Source organism: Cyanistes caeruleus, chromosome 15, assembly GCF_971803275.1.
Source record: "Cyanistes caeruleus chromosome 15, bCyaCae1.hap1.1, whole genome shotgun sequence".
Classification (NCBI taxonomy): domain Eukaryota; kingdom Metazoa; phylum Chordata; class Aves; order Passeriformes; family Paridae; genus Cyanistes; species Cyanistes caeruleus.
The window spans coordinates 2114188-2133904 of NC_141715.1; the positions used below are offsets into that span (position 1 = coordinate 2114188).

The following is a 19717-nucleotide window of genomic DNA, read 5'->3' on the forward strand; positions in this document are numbered from 1 at the left end:
TTGAGGGAGGTCAGTGGCCCCACTGCTGTGCATTCCTGGGCGGGTTTGTCACCCCAATTGTCCCCTTGCTGTGCTGACACTTCCTTCTCTTTTTCAGGGAGCCCATTGGAAAGAAGAGGTCTGGTAAGGACTCCTTTCCTCTCTGCTGCTCACACCAACTCCTCCTTCCACCCACAGCTGAGTTCTCCTGCTGTGGGGTCCCCAGGGCACCCCAGCCCCTGCTCTGCTCCCCTGTGGGGCTCCCCAGCACAGTGACCCCCTCCACCTTCTGGGATCCCACTTCAGCCTCCAGGCCCCCATCCCATATCCCCTGAGCCTCTGTGGTGCTGCCCAAGGTGGGTCAGATACCCTCAGCTCTCAGCACTGCCCTGGCCTCCCCCTTCACTCCTCGAGGTGCTGTAACCCCCTCTCCATCCCCTCCCTGCCTCATGCCTTGTCTCCCATCCTTTTGTTCCCATCAGGGATTATCCAGAGAACAGCCTCTTTCCTGCAGAGAGGTACTAACAGCTGCTCCTGCCCTCGCTCTGCTCTGCCTCTCTCTGGGGGGACGCCTGCTCAGCTGGGGGGAGCTGTCACGTCCCTGGTGGCTTTCTGTGGTGGCTGGTGGTGGCACAGGGGCTGGGGCTTGGCTCTCGGTGCAGCTCCAGGTGCAGGGGGACGTGGCCCAGGTCCTGCTGAAGGTCTGCAGAATTTCAGGAGCTGCCTGGGGGGCAGTTTGGGGCTGAAGGACAGATCTCCTTCACCCTGGCACCAGCTGGGAGCCTTGGGGAAGGTGGTGGGCTCTGGGATGCTCTACCCAGGCTCCTCAAGAGAGGGGAACATCTCTGAAAGACCCCCTTGTTGGTGTGGTTTAGGCTTATTGAGATTCCCAAAAAGAGCAGGAGAGAGGAGTGGAAGAGCCTTTGATCCATGGGTTAAGGAGGCATCTTTCAGCTCCTGCAGAAGGTATAAAACCAGCGTGAGCATCTTGGGGAGGCAAGGTCTGAGCTTTGGCTGCATGGAAATTCTGCTGAAACCAGGGTGGAAAGGATTTTGGCTGGAGAACTGGCACTGCCATCACCTGTGTGAGCAAACTCGCTTGTAGGTGAGGGGTTCCTCTTGCAGGAGGGAGGAGAGGCACAGGAGGGGCTCAAAGCCTGATTCCACTTTCCCAGTGGAGCTGCAGGTCACCCCTCCCTCAGGAGCTGATGGTCACCCAGTTGTCTGATGTTCTGATCCGTTCTCAGGGGCTGAGAGCTCTCCTGTGGGACTCTCAGGGATTTACCAGGATGGTTAAAAACCTTTGGACAGCATTTCCTGCTCAATCTCTGGCTGCTCTCTGTCCAAGCAGGACTTTGGGATGGGCATTTCAAAGCTCTGATGAGCCCTTTGCAAGCACAGCCTGGCTCTGTGCTGAAGCACTGGGGACAAGAGAAGGGAAAGCCTCTCCAGGATTGAGGAGGAGGAAAATTTCTGCTGCATAACTCAGTTCAGTGAGAGCAAAATTCAATTTAAGCATGCTGCCTGCTGGAGAAGCAGCAGTTCTCCTCTGAGAAGGAAGAGTTTGGATAACATCCAAGGCAGAGCCTGCTCTGGCAGGGCAGGATGTGCTGTTCTGCCCCTGGCAGCAGCCACCAGGGAAAGGTGCTTGCTCTCAGTAACATTACACAGGGTTGATACCTCGTGCCAGACGTGTTCAGAGGTTCATCTCACTGTCTGGCATTTCCTAGCAGCAGAAACTGAATTTGGTTCAGCTGCTGTCACCCCAGCTCCTTCTGTACCTTGAGGAAATCCCTCATGCTTCACTGGGTCCTCAAGCCAGGCCTGCTTTGAGGTAGCAAATGTGCAGCAAAGCATAAAAAAATACTCCTTCAATCCAGGATGTCCCTGAGGAGGGGTCACCCAACAGCTGCTAACAGACCAAAATCACGAGGATTTTCCAGACAGCAGTTTCCCAATTGCCAGAGAGGGGGTGAAGTGCTCCTGAGTAGTGTTGGAAAGAGCTCTGAGGTGCTGGCAGCAGCAAGCCGGGTTTGGAAATGGGATTTGAGCAAACACTGGCATGCAGAGTGGGTTAAAGTGCTGCCCTGTGGTGACCACGAGACTCAGATGATATTTGGAGTTTTGAGGAGGGCCCAGTGTGTGTGTGAGCACTGGAAATAAAATCTGCTTTCTTTGCTTAGCTTTTTTTACCAGCATTTGTAATCCCACCTGCCTGAGGCGTGGGCTCTGCACAGCCTGCAGCTTGCAGGGGTGGGATTATTCCCCAGACTTTGGGGCTCTGCCTTGGCCACTGATTTAGGTATGTCTAAAAGTAGTCATCCCATCAGTCCCTGAGACTGTTCTGAGCGTTTCTGCTCCCTCTGCCTGTCACAGTTCCACAGAAAGCACAGATGGAGAGCCACGGGTTCGTGCAAACCAACCAGAAACTGCCTCCAGAGTTTATATTTGGGTGGAGCTGCCCAAAGAGGCTGGCAGAGACCTCAAATGCCCCTTTGCCAGTTCAGTTTTAGCTGCTTTCTCGTGTGCCCACGTCCCTTTTGCTGTGGGATGTCCCTGCAGTGGCAGAGAGACCCCAAAGAGGAGAGGCAGGGAAAACACAGCAGCCAGCAGGGATCTCTCTGAAACCCCACTGGGGAATGGCATTTCCATGTGGCTGTTTTCCAAATCCTGGGAGAATCCCTGGAGAGATGAGGGGGTTTGCAAAGAATTCAGCTCAGCATGCAGTGCCCATTTCACGTGAGAGCAGGAGGAAGGTTCCCCTTGGAGTTCTGATCATCCCAAACTCCTCAGGTCTGGAAGAAGAGGGGCTCTCCTGAGAACTCTGGATCTGATCCATGCAGGCAGAGCAGGAAGGGACTTTATCCAAAGAATGACATTTCTGGGAGATGCATTAGGCAAAGGCTGGAGTGTACAATAGGCTTCACACCCAAAGACCTGTGTCAGGGAAATGAATCCACAAACACCAGGGGTTTATGTCCAAAGAGGAGACAGAGGAGTCCTGTAACTTTATTCCAATAAAGGGAGAGGCCATGGGCCATTCCCCTGGGGTCTCTCCAATTTTTATCTCCTTTTTATCCCAATTTCCCGGCCATGTCCCTCTCTCTTTCCCCACTGCCTGAGGTACTTGAGAGGCACAGACTCCCCAGAATGCCTGACACCTGAGATTCCCCTCTAATGTAGAACCCTCCCTCTTAATTTTTAATTCTTATGGAATTTATGGTGTTTCCCCCATTGTCTCTCTCATCTTTCAATATCCAATTTCATTTACCAGCAAACCTGCAGTTAGTTTGAAAAGGCAAATATCTTTTTTTCCATTCATCAGTCAGTGGAATCCTTCCCATTATTTCTTTTATCTCTCAGTGCTGGTTTGATTTACCAGCAGCCCCACAGCTCATTTGTAAACACAAATCCCTCATTCCTCTCACCTGTGCCCCAACCCAGTGCTGAGCTCTGTTCCCCTCTGGGAGCACCAACGTCCCGGCTCTGTCAGAACTTCCTCACTTTGGGCACTTGCAAAGGCAGAAGCTGGAAATGTGGAAACATCACAAGCAACCCCATATCCATTTCCTGAGTTTGTACCTGTCAACCCTTGGGTGAAAGGCCAAGTTTCTGGCCAAACAAACCCTGCAGGGATTTTTGGGCTGGCTGAGAGCGAGGTCAGTGCTGTGAGCAGCGCCAGGCTGGGCTCTGGGGTGTGCTGAGTGTCTCTCCTGCATCCAGGGCGAGCAGCAGTTCTGCTCAGTGCTCCCATGACTCGATGGATTCCCCTTTTCCATTTGTGTCACTGGCCCAGCTGAGGATGCACAGTCTGTGCTCCTGCCTGAGCTGGCTGCAGACCCCCTCTCCTGTGGGACAAACTCCTGCTCCCCTCCCCAGAGCTCTGCTGCTGGCTCCCAGCTCCCACCACGGCTATTTCCAGGAGCCCAAGGCTGGCCGTGCCCAGGATGCTGCTCCAGGCTGTGTTTTGGTGGCTGAGGATGATGAGGCCAGGTGAAGATGCTCCCACAATTAACGCCTACCTCTTCCTCCAAGCTCAGTTTCTCCTGCTGGTTTAATGGGTACATTGGAGGATCCACAATCGGCTGCTGACGCTACAAATAGCCTCAGAGGCACGGTGTAATTACAGCCAGGGAGGCAGAAAGGGGAGTACTTACCTCTGCCTACAGTTGTTATTCTTCTCTCAGGGGCTGGGTACATCCTTGGGTCAAGCACAAACCTTTAATTGAGCTGCTAGAACAGATAGTCCCAGCATCCACCATTCACTTTGGAGGGCTATTTTTAACTCTGTCTGCTGCCCCACCTCTGGGTTTTGGTGTGGAGGAAGCTTTGAGGAGCAGGAACAAATCCTCTGCACTTGGCCAGCTCACCTGGAGCTCTGCAGAGTTTATAGCAGATGGACACAGACAATTTCCTTCCTTTTCCTTTAAATAACACTGCCCTGCAGACACATGGCTCAGTTAAGTCTTGGTTGTGGTCTGGCATTCTCAGAAGCAGTTGGGAGAAGTTGTGACCTTGTCAGGAGGCAGCAGAACACCCCAGGAATCCTGAGGACCTGCTAGATCTTGTCCTTCAGGATAAGCGTGGCACCTTGGGTTTCCCATGGCCTGGAATAGGTTGTTCCATAGGAAAGATCTGTTGGGAGGCTGAGACTCCTCTCACACATCCTCTGATGTGACTGGGGAGCACCTGGTGCAGGTGTGTTTGCCATGGAAACCCCTTCCTGCTACCAGCCTGAATTTCTTTGCTCCATTTCACCCAGCAGGAACCTCCTCTCTCTGTGGAATTTTGGAGCCTGGGAGGGGATTGTCCTGCATTTCTCCTGTGCCTGGCCCAGATGTGGTTTCTGCCCTGCCAAAATTTGAGACTCAGAGCAAAGCACAGGCCCCACAACCTCAACACCTGCAATCAGGTGTGGGATTATTTTGTATGGCTTGTGCTGCACTAATGAACACTCTCCTCTTTCCAAAGCACTTTTCAAGTATTAATTAAACCCTGCCACACTGGGGGAGACTGGAATAATGTAACAGTGTCTTCCCTGGCAGTGGCAGTGTTGGGTTGGAAGCCAGAGCTCAGGAAAATCCACAAACACCAGAGGTTTATGTCCAAAGCAGTGGAACTTGATTTGACTCAAGGGAGAGAGTCCATTGGGGCACATCCCTGCGGCTTTTTCCCTCTCAAGGTTTTTGAGGATGCAGCTTCCTTTTTAAACTCCCATCCACGCTGCCCTCTTCCTTTCCCCATATCCCCCCTTGAACCTGACATTTTACTCAGCAGTTCAGCCTTGTGCAGCCCCTTGGCTGTTTGAGGAGCCAAACTCTGTGGGCTCTGCAACAAACCTGCTGCCCCAAAGTCAGCAGAGACATTAAACCTCACCTCAAAGACATTAACACCCATCCCTTCACCCACCCAATTGTTTGTACAGGCATTAGCACACATCTTTCCTCTCAGTCCCTCCTCTTATCTCTCGATTTGTCTTTACAAACCCTGGTTTTAAACAACCTGGAATATTTGAAGCACCCCACTCCTGACTTTTCCACCCAGGTGTGGCAAGTAAATATAGAGAATAAAGTTCCTATTAGCCCAGGAATCCTTGTAGATGATCCATGGCTACTCTCAGCCAAGGTCTCCCATCCTTTTCTTCCAGCTGAGAACTCCCAAATCTCTGGGGCATTAGTGATCAATTAAAAAGATCAATTTAAAAAGATTCCAGTGACCTCAAGTAACCCCAGTCAGGGCCTCAAATGACCTCAAGTAAGCCCTGGATCAATTTCAAAATACTCCAATGAACCCCAGTAACCACAAATGTCCTCAGGTGACCCCAGCCAGGACTGCAGTGACCTCCAGTAATCCCAAATGACCTCAAGTGACCATTACCAGGACTCAAATGACACACAGTCACCAGTAATTGAATGAATGAAATTGAATGAAATGCACCTGCTCATCTTTCCCACTTAGCAAAAGAACACTTGAAGAATTGTTCCCCCTTCATTATAAAATTCAAATCAGACAGAGAAGTTCTCCTGTCTGCTAGGAAATGCAATTCTGGGTCCAGCAAGGGCTCCAGTGTGGAGAGCCCAGGTACAACAGGCTGTGGCTGCACCCAGGATGGCCCTGGCTCAGGAGTTTCACCCTTGGATCAGTTCTGGTCCATTTCCACCCTGGGGTGAATTGTGCAATTCCAGCTGCAGGTGATGCAGTCCCATCCTCCCAGGCTGCTCTCCTCAATTCGCTGCTGGTTGCACTTTTTGGGCCTGGAGCTGCAGTGCTCCCAGTTATCCTACAGTGCTCCCAGTTATCCTACAGTGCTCCCAGTTATCCTACAGTGCTCCCACTTATCCTACAGTGCTCCCAGTTATCCTACAGTGCTCCCACTTATCCTACAGTGCTCCCGGTTATCCTACAGTTCTTGTGGTGTCACGGTTATCCCGCAGTTCTCCTGGTGTCCCGGTTATCCCATGGTTATCCCGGTTATCCCATGGTTATCCCGGTTATCCCGGTTATCCCATGGTTCTCCCGGTGTCCCGGTTATCCCATGGTTCTCCCGGTTATCCCATGGTTATCCCGGTTATCCCATGGTTCTCCCGGTGTCCCGGTTATCCCATGGTTATCCCGGTTATCCCATGGTTATCCCGGTTATCCCATGGTTCTCCCGGTGTCCCGGTTATCCCGGTTATCCCATGGTTATCCCGGTTATCCCGGTTATCCCATGGTTCTCCCGGTGTCCCGGTTATCCCATGGTTCTCTCGGTTATCCCGGTTATCCCATGGTTATCCCGGTTATCCCATGCTTCTCCCGGTTATCCCGCAGTGCCACCTGCCGCCGGTCCAGCTCCGTTCCCCGGCGATCCCGCAGCTCCCGGCTCTCCTCCCTCTGGCCACAGGGACGCTTCGTTCCCTCTCTGTTCTGCCCCCTCTGCTCCTCCTCGGGGTATTTAATTTCCCCCTATTTTTGCCGGGAATCTGGGATGTGCAGCAGGGGGAGCGGGGCAGGGAGCGGAGGGGCTGAGCACACAGGGGGTGCTGCCCTGCCCTACAAACCCTACAAACTCCACAAACCCCACAAACCCCACAAACCCCACAAACCCTACAAACCCCACAAACCCCACAAACCCTACAAACCCTACAAACCCCACAAACCCTACAAACCCCCCAAACCCTACAAACCCTACAAACCCTACAAACCCCACAAACCCCACAAACCCCACAAACCCCACAAACCCTACAAACCCCACAAACCCCACAAACCCTACAAACCCCCCAAACCCTACAAACCCTACAAACCCCACAAACCCCACAAACCCTACAAACCCCCGGGGTGCTGGGGCTGTCCAGCCCGGCAGAACCCGCTGCAGGTCGTGTTTTGGGGCAGCCCAAACCCCAGACAGGTGCAGCTGGGAGCTGCAGTGCTGGTGGAGGTTGCTTGGCTGGCTGTGCTGGGCAGTGGAAGGTCTCACCCGGCTGTCCCCATCTCACCCTGCCACTGGATTGATCTCTGCCCAAATCTCGGGCTGGGGTCCCCGGGGTGTCCTGGAGCTGCTGGGTGGCGGTGGCCGTGCCCTGGGGACGCTGCTGACCTGGCACACGGGTCGGTTCTTGTCCCCCCCGTGCAGGAGCTGACTGTGCCTCGGCTGAGCCCCTGGTGCTGGAGCAGTATGTCGTGGTGGCCGACTACCAGAAGCAGGAGAGCTCGGAGATCAGCCTGTGCGTGGGCCAGGTGGTGGATATCATTGAGAAGAACGAATCAGGTACAGGGAGCTGGGGCTCCACAGGAGCTGCACAGGAGCAGTGCTGGGTTGTCAGGGCTTTCCCTCAGCAGAGCAGGCCCCCGGTGTCCCACGGAGCTGAGGAGGGGTGTGGAGGAAGCAGCTTTGGTCTGTGAGTGTGGACGAGGCTTCAGGGCTCTCTCTAAGGGCTGAGTTCCCCTCGTTCCTCCTCCACCTTCATCAGTCTCTACTTTGTGCTTCTTTGTGCTGAGAACCTTGGCTGATGTGTCCTGAGGACAAAAGCCACCCCTGGGTTTGGCAGGCTGGTTTAAGTGACGTTGGGGGACACTGGTGGCCACGAAATCCCCATGGGCGCACTCACAATTCCTGTGGGCAGCAGCCGAGCTCTTCGCTTGCTTCAAAACTCAAACTTGCTCTTAACCTGTGCAAAGGGACCAAGCCGTGTCCAGCTTCTGGAGCTTCTGCAGAATTTATTCCCTGCTTGTTGGGGGGACTTAAGCCATGGAAATAGACTTTAACACTCTGGAGAGCTGGTCCCCAGAGGATCAGTTGCACCAGCAGCTCTGTTTGAGAACAAGAGAAATAAAAGCAACCCTGAAGCAGATGAAACTATTAGCACAGCCAGCTCAAAAGCTGTGGAAAATCATTTATTTATCAAAGGTCAGCCCTGCTTTTCCCTCCCATACAGGTAGCCAATTCCCTCCCTGACAATCTGGTTGTCTTTCTAAATGATTCACTGGTGGGGTTCTGAGGGTAATGCTCAGTCCTTGTTTTCCCCCCTAAAGACACAAATTGTGTTTTTAATAACGAGCAGCAAGCGTTGGTTTTGATTGGACACACAGGGGGGGCCCAGAATTGCTCATGGCCTCTCTGGAGCTGGCTGGGTTTCCACTGGGAGAGCTGATGCTTTAAATCCTGCGTTTGCTGGGAGCTTTTCAGTTTTGCTGTTTCCACAAAAGTAAAGAAGGCGAGCGCAGCAGGACTCGGCTATCGATTCACACACAGGGTATTCATCTCTGCTAATTAGCCCAGGCTTGCTGACCCACACTGAGGGAAAATGAACCATGAAGGGGCAGAAAAAAACGAAAGCAAATGCAGGGGCTGGAGCCATTCAGCTCTCAGAGCCTCTCCTGCTTTTCCTGGGGAGAGAATTGTACTTTTAGATGTCACTCAGCTGCAGTTCTGTGCTCAGCTCTGTTGCTTTGGGGTCACCTCATCTTCCTGTGGAGATGCAAGAAAGGGGTCACAGCCCCCCAGGCTGGTTTGGAGGGAGGGAAGGAGGGAGTTTTTGGCTGGTGTGAGCCCTTGGCTGAGCCTCCTGCTGTTTTCTCCTCAGGCTGGTGGTTCGTGAGCACGTTGGAGGAGCAGGGCTGGGTGCCAGCGACCTGCCTGGAGGCCCAGGATGGAGTCCAGGATGAGTTCTCCATGCAGCCTGAAGAAGGTAAGGAGCTGCTGGAGGCATCTGCCCCAGCTTCCTGTGCTGGAAGCACCACATCACCCTCCCTGAATGGGGCAGGGCACGAGCCTGGGGGAGGAAAAACCCAGGAACAACACCTGGGAAAAGGAGTGGAACCTCAGGAATGGTCCTGCCTGGCCAGTGCTGCAGCAGGACTGGGGACACTGGTGGTGTATCCACTGGCCTTTCTGCTTCTCCACAGAGGTGCCACCTCCAAGGAATGCTCACCCCAGGGCTTCCTTTCAGCCCAGGGAGCTGTTTTACCTGCCCTGGAGGAGGAGCAGAGCCCAGATCCTTGGACAATGCATGTGCCCTCAACACGTGCAGAACAAAGAGCACGCAGTGTGGGAATAGCAAGGTTCCAGCCTGTCCTTGGAGCAAATCCCAAGTGTCCTTGGATAACACATCCTTCCCAGTGACTCTGTGCCCAGAGCAGAGCAGTGGCTGGCTCAGCCCCTCATCTGGGCAGCTGGAGGTGGAGGGGGGCTCAGCCTGGGGAGGGCTCCAGGTGAGCAGAGTCTCTGTGTCAGCCCTGTCTCCTCCTGGGCCTGAAGTGCCACCTCCTTACGCCCTCTCTTGTCCTTTTCCTGCTTCCCCACCGTGCTGTTCCCAGTGCCATGGAGATACTGGTCTCTGCCCAGGCACCTTGGCCGCCGCCGGACTCTTGGGGACTTGTACACCGGTGGATGGGGTCAAGGTGGAGCGCACAGAGACTTTCTTGGCTGCCCCTGTGTTGTGCTTGGAGCCTTGTGTGCATGTTGGTTTGCTGTGCATGTGTCAGAGCGTGCCACCCCTGCTCCTCAGCCTTCCCTGAGCCCCCTCACATGCACATCCCTCTCCTCTCTCAGCTGCTCCTTCTCGTGGTTTGTTTCAGGCTCAGAAACTGCAGCTCCTGCTTTTCCCCAGCACACAGGGGCAGAATTCCTGCCACTGCTGCCTTAGTTCCTGGAGTAACCATGAGTGCTGGGGCTGGTGCCTCAAGGTGGGGTCAGGAGCAAAAGAGCCACCTTGGTCGTGCTGGATGTGGCAGGACATTCTGTGCTGGAAGGGAAATCAAAGCCTTCCAGAGCCGTGCCACTCCCAGAAGACAAATCAGGAAACCCTGGATGGGGGATATAGGGGTGGTGGGGCTACAGAAATGTCCAGAAAGGTGGATTTTGGAGGCAGATTTTTCCCCAAATGACCTTCACCCTGCTGTGGCACTGCTTAAGCCCAGGCAGTTATTTCCCTGTGTTTTTTCCAGAGAGGAAGCTGAGGGAGAGGGGAGGATGGATGGACCCATTTGTCTGACATGTCTGCATGGCTTTTAGGACGTTTCTCCTTCCCCCTGAAGGGAAGAACATCCACATCCCTGCTTAACATCCCTTGTCCTGGTGGACAGGACGTCAGGCTCTTCTCCAGGCTCCCCACATGGCTTTGACCAATGTCCTGGGAGTTAAATGGTGAAGCTCCTGCAGATCTGCTGCTCCAGAGCCCTCTGAGGGCACCTCTGTGTGCATGGGGCTCCCCCTCATGCCTGTGGGATTCCTCTCCCCTTACAGAGGGCAGTTTGTCTTTAAAGCCTCTGAGAATGAAATTTGAACTGAAATGGATGCATGGAAGAGCTGCCATGACGAGCTGTGAAAAGTCTTTATTCCTAAGGGTGAGGAGGAACTGTTTCAGAGGCCTCCTTGGGCCAGAGTGGCTCTCCAAAGTTTACATTTCCAAATACATTTCACTGTCATTTCCCTTCGAATGGTCGTGCATCTCTGTGTGTTTGCACCTAAATGACAAGAATTATCATTTGTATAAAGCCATTTTTCAGCTGTGGCCAGGTTCCCATCAAACAGTTCCTCTGTGAAACTGTGCTTTCTTTCCAACAGAGGAGAAGTACACGGTTATTTACCCCTACACTGCAAGAGACCAGGATGAAATGAACCTGGACAAAGGGGCTGTGGTGGTGGTGATCCAGAAGAACCTGGAGGGCTGGTGGAAAATCAGGTACTGCAGCTGGGGCTGGGGGATGTCCAGCCCTGAGGCAAGTCTGTGAGCTGGGGAGGGCAGAGTACCAGGGCTCCTTTCTCTCCATCCTGACAGATTTGATGTTCAAGCACGGCTTTGGTTGAAAATCTTGGAAATGCCCCGATTTCCTGTTCTGGGAGGTGGCTGTGTCCTCCAGCAGTGCCCAAGGGGTGGGAGCTTTAGTGGGGTGTCACATCCTGCTGGTGGGAAAACCCACGAATGTCCCAGGGCAGGCTGGACCCCCTGGCTCTGCTCAGAGGCTCCTGCAGGGAATGGCCAGGTCTGGGCCAGCTCTGCTGTGTGCCAGAGGCTCCAGCCCATCCCGAGCTGAGGGTTGTTTCCTGCTGGACGCTCATCTTCTCTTCCTTGTGGTCGAGCAAACAGCCAGGCTTGCTCAGGGTGGGAGCAGACGCTGCAATTTTCTTAACCTTACTCTGAACCTGTGCTCTTGGCAGCAGCACAGCCCCAGAAACACATCCATTGACGTTTGAAGCACAGGAGAGCTGCCACAGGAGCTCGAAAAGCAATTACAAGCTCAGGAGTTGGTGCCATCTGAACGAGGTGGCTGCGGCCCAGCCAGCAGGGAGGGTCTCTGGCATGGCAGGGGCGCTGTGGATGTGGTTTTTCAATCAGCTCATGGGGCTGGTTTCTGTCCTAAACAGATTTAGAGCAGGGAAAGCATCCAGGCTGCCAGCAGGGAGAGGGCTTGTGCTCCAAGACCGGGTACATCAATCCCAGCAGCAGCCCTCTGGTTCTTCCCCTCTGCTTTCCCTGCCAGAGCTCTTCATTCCTGAGCTGGTGCCTTTGCTGAGGTGAAAGCTGGGCTTCAGAGCATTCCCAGCCCTTGGCCCTGGCTGGGGGCAGCTTGTGTGGGAGCAGCAGTCAGGAGGGAGCTCTCCTGGAGAGGCTGGCAAGCTCCTGCTGCCCTGCTCTGCCAAGGTGTGTGCTGAGCTCTGGGCTCATGTCCCTGCTGTGTGACACTGCAGTGACCCTGCTGTCCTCACCCCCACAGGTACCAGGGCCAGGAGGGCTGGGCCCCTGCCTCCTACCTCAGGAAGGGAAATGGAGATGTGTTCCCTCCCAAGCTGGGCCCGGGCTCCTCTGCTCACTCCAGCGCCCTGGATCTGGATGGCATCTCCCGGCAGCAGGCGCTGGCCAGCAGGGACAAGGACGGGCTGGGGGGCCAGAGGGACGGGAGGCTCGAGAGCCGGCCCCTGCCCAGCGCCGACATCCGCCGCAGTAAGTGCTGGGCACCTCGGCTGGGCTCCAGAGACAGCCCCAGCTGGGCTCCACACAGCCCAGGTGGCCTCCACACAGCCCCACATGGGCTCCACACAGCTCCAGGTGGGCTCCACACAGCCCCAGCTGGGCTCCACACAGCCCCAGCTGGGCTCCACACAGCCTCAGCTGGGCTCCACACAGCCCAGGTGGGCTCCACACAGCCCAGGTGGGCTCCACACATCCCAGGTGGGCTCCACACAGCCCCAGGTGGGCTCCACACATCCCAGGTGGGCTCCACACAGCCCCACATGGGCTCCACACAGCCCAGGTGGGCTCCACACAGCCCCAGGTGGGCTCCACACAGCCCCACGTGGGCTCCACACAGCCCAGGTGGGCTCCACACAGCCCCAGCTGGGCTCCACACAGCCCAGGTGGGCTCCACACAGCCCAGGTGGGCTCCAGACACAGCCTTCTCCACAGATTTTCGGCAAAATAAGAGGTTGTGAGCTGACAGAGACTTACAGGGTTCTGCAGCGAGATCTGGGGAGGCACAGGGACCTGCTGGGGGTCAGCAGATAGGATGGGGATCCCCTCCCAGGCTGCAGGGTCAGCTGGAGATGTTCTCCTCTCAGAAAGAGGGGCACCTAAAGGGAGCCTGCCAGAAAGATTGAGAGGAGAAGGGAGAATGGCTTCAAACTGACAGAGGGCAGGGTTAGATGGGATACTGGGAAGGAATTCTTCCCTGTGAGGGTGGGCAGGCCCTGGCACAGGTGCCCAGAGCAGTTGTGGCTGTTCCTGGATCCCTGGAAGTCCCCAAGACCAGGTTGGAGCAGCCTGGGACAGTGGGAGGTGTCCCTGCTCGTGGATGGGGACACAGGTGGGATTTGAGGTCCCTTCCAACCCAGGCAATTCCATGATTCTGGGATTCTGTGATCTTAACCCCTCTGCAGGCCAGGTCCTCTGGGTCAGTCCTGCAATGCAAAAATAATTTCACGTGGTCACTCAGCTGCATTTCCCAGGAGAGCCTGGAAGCTGGGATGCCCTTGAGACCTGGGTGACCTGTGCCACTCGGGACTCTGAGCTGATGGGCTCTGGGCTGATGGGCTCCTCCTTGGGGCTCCTTTCCCCTGGGATGGGTTTAGTCCTTGCCTTTCTGTTTGTCTTGTATGAACACGTGCTCAAAAGCCAGAAACTCAACAGCATCTGGAATTCTTCCTCCACAGAGTCACCAAAGATGAGGCAGAGGCCACCTCCTCGCCGAGACCTCACCATAGTAAGTGCCAGCTGGGGCAGGAGGGCAGCAGTGGCACAGGGGGAGGGAGGGGAGCACTGCAGGGAGCTCTGCTCACTGCCTGGGGTCTTGTCCCCATGCCTGGATGTGGTGACACCTGCTGTACAAACACACTGAGGGCTTTCCTGCTTTCCTCTCACAGCCCCGTGGTTTGAACCTGCCTAAGCCTCCCGTCCCCCCTCAAGTGGAAGAGGAATATTACACCATCGCTGACTTCCAGACCACCATCCCTGATGGCATCAGCTTCCAGGCAGGAATGAAAGTAGAGGTGAGGCTGTCACCTTCCCTGCACACATCGTCACTTCAGGGCACTGCTCCTGGCTCCCTGAGACCTGTTTTGGGCAGGAGCTCCCCTCCAGGCCAGGGAGATCTGCTCCCCATGGTGCTCTGGCTGCAGACCAGGCATGGCTTTGTCTCTGGTGACATTGCAGACTCTCAGAGTGGGATAAAAACCTGTGGGAGCTGGAGAGGCTTTGGCCCCACACTGTTCTTGGTGGCCTCCTGTCCCCCAAGCGTGAGTGCTCTCTTTGAGCAAATGGAAAATAAACCTACACCAGAAATGAGGTCAGAGATGGGGCTTTTTCCTCTTAGTTAGGCCAGGTGTAAAGTTAAAAGCCCTTCCAAAATTCCTGGCATAGCCTCTTTGCTGGCAGAGCCCTTCCTGCAGATGGGGTTTTACTTCCTCCATGTGCAGATGTGATTTCCACCTCTCTAAGAGGATTTTTCCTTCAGGGCTGCCCCACTCAGCCCCTCTCAGGCCCCAGCCCCGCTCCTGGAGCTGCAGGGAGGCTGGGCAGTGTGGGATGCACACGGGATCGCTGCTGCTTGACTGATTGCTCCAACAGTGCCACGCCGTGGCCACCACCAGCTCCCAGCACCCTGCTCCGGGAGGAACAGAGACAGCTCAGCAGCTCTTCCTCAGCCCTCTTCCCTCCCTGGCAGCCAGGAGCAGGTGTCCCTCCCCTTGGGATGCCACTCCTGGGATTCTGTGGCTTTTGGCTGGAGCTGTGTCACCCTGCCATCATTCCCGCAGCCCCCGAGCGCAGAGCGGCTGGCTGAGGTCTCCTTTTCCCCCGGCAGGTTATTGAGAAGAACCTGAGCGGCTGGTGGTACATCCAGATCGAGGAGAAGGAAGGCTGGGCCCCTGCCACCTTCATTGATAAATACAAGAAAACCAGCAACGCCTCCAGGCCCAATTTCCTGGCTCCCCTGCCCAACGAGATGGCGCAGCTGCGGCTCGGGGACACCGAGGGCAGCGAGGAGGTGACAGGGCCCTGCCGACCCCTGCCAGAGGCTCCTCCCAACGGCATGGACTGCACTGGGAGGTGGGGCAAGGACTGGAAGGGGAAGGAGGCTCCTGACAGCGGGGACCTGTCCCTGGCCGGGGGCTACGAGGAGATCTCGGACCGTGACATGGAGGAGAAGCCCAGCCTTCCACCCAGGAAGGAGTCCATCATTAAATCAGAAGGGGAGTTACTGGAGAGGCAGAGACCTCCCCCCAAGCCCCCAGGCATGATTTTGCCCATGATCCCACCCAAGCAGTCGGCAGCCCCAAAGGACAGCAAGAAGCCGGAGCTGAAAGCGGAGAAGGGCAAACACTTCCAGCTGAAAAACGAAATGGGACTGGAATGTGGACACAAGGTGTCGGCCAAGGAGGTGAAGAAGCCAAACCTCCGGCCCATTGTCAAGCCAGCGAAGCCAAAAGCTGAGCCTTTGGAAGACAAACCTGAGCCCATCACCCAGAACCCGTTCTTGAAGTCGAGACCTCAGATCAGGCCAAAACCCGCTGCGTGTCCCCGGACTGACCCGCCCCCAGCCGATGACAGACTGGACATTTGCAGCCTGCGCAGCAAGCTGAGACCTGCCAAGTGCCCAGAGAAACCCTCGGAGCAGGACCCCGCTGCCGGGGACAGCTCCTTCAGCAACGCCACGCTCTGTTCCGAGCCCTGCGGCAGGTTCCCGGAGCGGCCGGGCGCCGACAGCAAAGCCCTGCCCAGGGTGGACGGTGCCCCCAGAGAGGCACTGCCCAAATCTGCCCTGGGCCCAGCAAACCCCCCCTGTGCCAGGGACGCCCCTCCGCAGCGCCCGGTGGTGCCACCTCGCAGGCCACCCCCTCCCAAGAAGACGGGGGCTCCTGCAGGTGTCCCCGCCGAGCCCCGCGCCCCGGCACGGGAAGCTCCGGAGGTCAGGCCCTCTGCAGTGCCAGGGAGGCCCATGCTGGTCCCTCCCAAAGCCAAGCCCTTCCTCTCCGCCTCCATGCAAGACGAAGCCAAAGCCAGAAGCAGCATAAACCCAAAGGTCATCTCCAAGCCCGTGGAGAGGGGCGAGGCCAAGGAGAGGAGCTCAGCCCCCGGCTCCAGCCCGGACGTCTCCAGGGAAGCTCTCTACGTGGCAGTGGCGGATTTTGAAGGTGACGAGGAGACCAACAGCTTCAGAGAAGGGACTTTGTTTGAAGTTCGTGAGAAGAACAGCAGTGGCTGGTGGTTCTGCAAGGTGCTGGCTGGGGGGCCGTGCTGGGAGGGCTGGATCCCTTCCAATTACCTGCGGAAGAAGCCGTAGCCGCTCCTCGGCCTGCGCGGCCGGAGGCTCCCTGGTCTCTCACCTGAATATTTAATGAGCAGATTAATTTATAGTTTTCTGTAAGGCTGGCTTGAAAAGAAAAGCTTATAATTGAGATGCCACGCCTCCCAGCTGGAGCCCCTGGGCAGCAGCTGGAGGGAGCAGCTCGGCCTCCTCTCCCCACCCTCCTCCTTCTCTCATTCCCCTTGGCTCCCGTGGCTCTCTGTGCTGGGGAAATGGACCTTGAGTGATATTCTGCCACCTGTGTGGTGAATTGGAGAGAAATACAGCAGCAGCCAGGTGGAATGGTACCAATGAAGGAAATCACAGAAGGATTTGCCTTTCCCTGAAGCTTAGGGTCATGGTGAAGCGTTGCAGGGCACGGTGCTTAGTCCAGGGGTGGAGCAGAGCCACGGGGAACGAGGTAAAAAGGAGGAATGATTGCTGAGAACAGGTTCCTGTGGCTCTGTCTCTGGTTAAGGGCTGTGCCATGCTCCCCCTGCACAGGGATCATCCCTTGGTCCTTCCCTGCTCTACAATGACAAGTGTTAACTTCAACATCCTCCTGGTGGAAGAAAAATAAGGACAAATACACCCTCATTTAACAGCTCCTGTCTGTGCTGGTCCAGGACAGCTCTCAGGCTTCTCCCCTGCAATACTGCAACCAAACATCAGAGGGGTTTTGCTTCCGGAGCTGAGGAATTCTATGCAAGGCACAGAGGACCAGAACAGCCCCAAAACCCCTGGAAAAGGGATGCTTTGCTCTCCTCCCCACACAGACTGCCCTGCCCTGTTGGACTAGGAGGGGACCACCCCTTCCCACGACCCACTGAGCTCCCCGGGCTGGCAGCCGGGAGCGGGGTCCTTCCCTTGGTGCTGATATTATCAAGTGCAATCCAGAATGTGGGAGCTCAGCTCCTCATCACCACCAGTTCTGAGGTGTGTCTGGTGCTCAGGGGCTGCCTGCCTTGTTTGTCACCCCACCTGCCTGTCCTCCAGGTTCTTGCACTTCACCCTGTGGGCCAGGTTGGCTTGGAGGGGTTTCTGGGCAAGCAGAGCCTGGGGTTTTTCCATGCTGACATTCCTGCCTTGCCCTCAGTGCTGCTTTTCCCAGCAGGAGGATGAGCATGGATGTGCTGTTGTTCCCCAGTGCTCCTTTCTTCCTTTCTGTCCTTGGCTATTTGCAGCTTCAGGGCCACATTTCTCTCCAGAAGAGCTTTAAACCCACACGTCTGTGGGTTTCACAGAGACACAGAATTGTTGGGGCTGGAAGGGATCTCTGGAGATCATCCAGTCCAGCCCCCCTGCCAAGGCAGGGTCAGGTTTGGTGTTGGCCAAGCCCTGTTGCCCTCTCTGGTCTAATTGCAAGTGTGAGCAATGCAGCCACATTGTTTTGCTGCTGAAAATAATGACAGTTTTCCCTCTCATTTGAGGCTGGCTGGATTGAAGGAGCGTTTTCCACTCCCCCAGAGGCTCACTTCCTTCTCTGTCCCATATTTTCCACCCTGGGAATGTGGAGTTGAAGATCCCTCTGTCTGCATACAGAAGAAAAGAGGGGTGCCTCTGGCCAGGATCACTCTGGGGATGGCAGTATTTGATCTGACAGAGAAGTCCTGCCCATCCTCAAATCCAGCAGCCCCAAAATTCATTTTTAGCCATGGGAATTCATGCACCCCGGCGTGTGGCTGATTCCTCTCCCTCCCACCTGCGGTTTTCTCTGGTGGCACATCAGCCCCTGATCAGGCTGACTCACCTGAGCTGGCAAAAAGCAGCGCATTTGCAAGCCAGTGCAATAACAAAGCTCCTGCTGGCACATCGGGAGGTGTTGATGTGCTCCCGGGAGAGCTGCAGGGTGGGTTGAGCCAGCGCTGCCTTCGCTCTGCCTGGCTCCACTCAATCCCTTCTGCTTTGGGAAGGAGTGGGGACAGGATGAGTTAAGCCAGAGCTGCTCCACAGCCAAATCCAGCTCCCACGGATTCTGGGAAGGGGCTGGAGCTGCACTCTTGACACAGGGTGCAAGGGCTGGGTGTCCTTTGCCCGGGCACCGTGTCCTTGCTCTGCTGAATGGCCTTTTCATCTCTGCTCTCCTCAGACAGGGCTGTGCTGTTTGTGTGGCCTCACCTCTCAGTGAGGGCTCTTCCCTCTGGCCTGAGCCTTGGAACTGCTCCTGCTCCATTTTCCTGACACAAGTACTGTATTTGGCTCGCTGAGCGCGTGACAGGATCGCTCCCTCCTTCCCAAAGAGCTTCCAGGAGGGATCACCCTCAGGAGGTGCCCACACCTGCAGCCTTACCCCCTTTTCCACCCTCCTGCCTGCCCAGGGGCCTGGCCAAGCTCCTGTGAGGAAGATGCTGGAGCCACAGGGCTGGCAGGGCTTTGTCCCCCATCTGATTTGTGCCCCCGGTCCTGCAGCCACCTGTGCCCCAAGTCAGGCTGCCTCTCCTCCCTGTGCCTCCTGCTGCCCGGTGAGGAGGAGGAGGGTGGCCAAAAGCACCCCAAACTCGGATGTAGCCCCCAGCAGGCACAGCCCAACCTCCCAGAGCAGCCCTGAGCTCAGGGCTGGTGCCAAGGGGCCCAGGGGCTGGGATTTGGGGACAGGCAGGGCTGGGCACATCCTGGGTGGGCATCAACCCTGCGGTGCCCAGCTCCTGGCAGGCTCCCTCAGCCCCTCTGGTTGTCCACGTGTCTCTATATTCTGTAATGTGTATAAATCTCCATTACTGTGGGTGGGTGGGGGGCAGCAGAAGGTAGATGTAGCTGTGTCCATGCCCTGTCTATACCTTCACCTTTAAGGGATGGATTTTTATTATTTTTTTTTTTAATTTGCTGGGTTTGGGGTTGTTGTTTTGTTGTTTTTTGTTTGGTTTTTTTTTTCCTTTCGTTTTCTTTTTTAAAGAAATAAAAAGAAACTGCTTGACTGGTTTCAAGCACCCTGGTGAACCCGTGTGCATGGCTGGTGGAATTCTGGGGTTCAGCTCTGGGGGTAAAGTGAGACAGCTGAGTGCCTAAAAAGACATTTTGGCATAAATTGTGAGGCTCATTCAGCACCCAGAGCGAGCCAGGGGTTTGTGTGAACACTCAGCCCTGAATTAATTCTTCCCTGTGAAGGAAAAAGGAAAAGGGAAAAGGAAACAGGAAAATGAAAGAGAAAAGGGAAAAGGAAATGAGAAAATGGAAAAGGAAATGAGAAAAGGGAAAGGAAAAAGCAAAAGGAAAGTGAAATGGAAAAGGAAAGAAGAAAGGGAAAAGGGAAGGAGAACAGAAAAGGGAAGGGAAAAAAAAAAGGAAAAGGGAAAGAATACAGGAAATAGAAAAGGAAACAAATGAAAAATGAAAATGACAGTCAGGCCCTCCTGCTGTGTCTGCATCACCCCTGGCTGCCACAGCCACAGGAGGGGCCAGGCTGGAGCTGCCTTGCCTGAGATTGGATCAGAAATCTCTGGCCCCCTGTAGCCCTCACAAATGTGAAATACACCCTTGTTCC

The 19717-nt window shown here is 55.4% G+C and overlaps 1 protein-coding gene across 6 annotated transcripts in view; it reads left to right on the forward strand.

The window, feature by feature from the left end:
• Positions 1–19173, forward strand: part of SH3PXD2B (SH3 and PX domains 2B) — a 61593-nt gene extending 42420 nt beyond the window's left edge. For 3 of the 6 annotated variants that reach the window (XM_086852135.1, XM_086852136.1, XM_086852137.1), the window contains 8 exons: positions 98–123; positions 7592–7726; positions 9042–9146; positions 11024–11141; positions 12175–12401; positions 13607–13656; positions 13817–13942; positions 14755–19173. In XM_086852135.1, coding sequence (XP_086708261.1) covers positions 98–123; positions 7592–7726; positions 9042–9146; positions 11024–11141; positions 12175–12401; positions 13607–13656; positions 13817–13942; positions 14755–16233 — 2266 coding nt within the window. In that variant the 3' untranslated portion in view covers positions 16234–19173. Of the gene's footprint in view, positions 1–97; positions 124–461; positions 498–7591; positions 7727–9041; positions 9147–9774; positions 9859–11023; positions 11142–12174; positions 12402–13606; positions 13657–13816; positions 13943–14754 lie in introns of all 6 variants that reach the window. The other 3 variants (XM_086852138.1, XM_086852134.1, XM_086852139.1) reach the window with 3 other exon arrangements.
• The last annotated feature ends 544 nt before the right edge of the window (positions 19174–19717 follow it).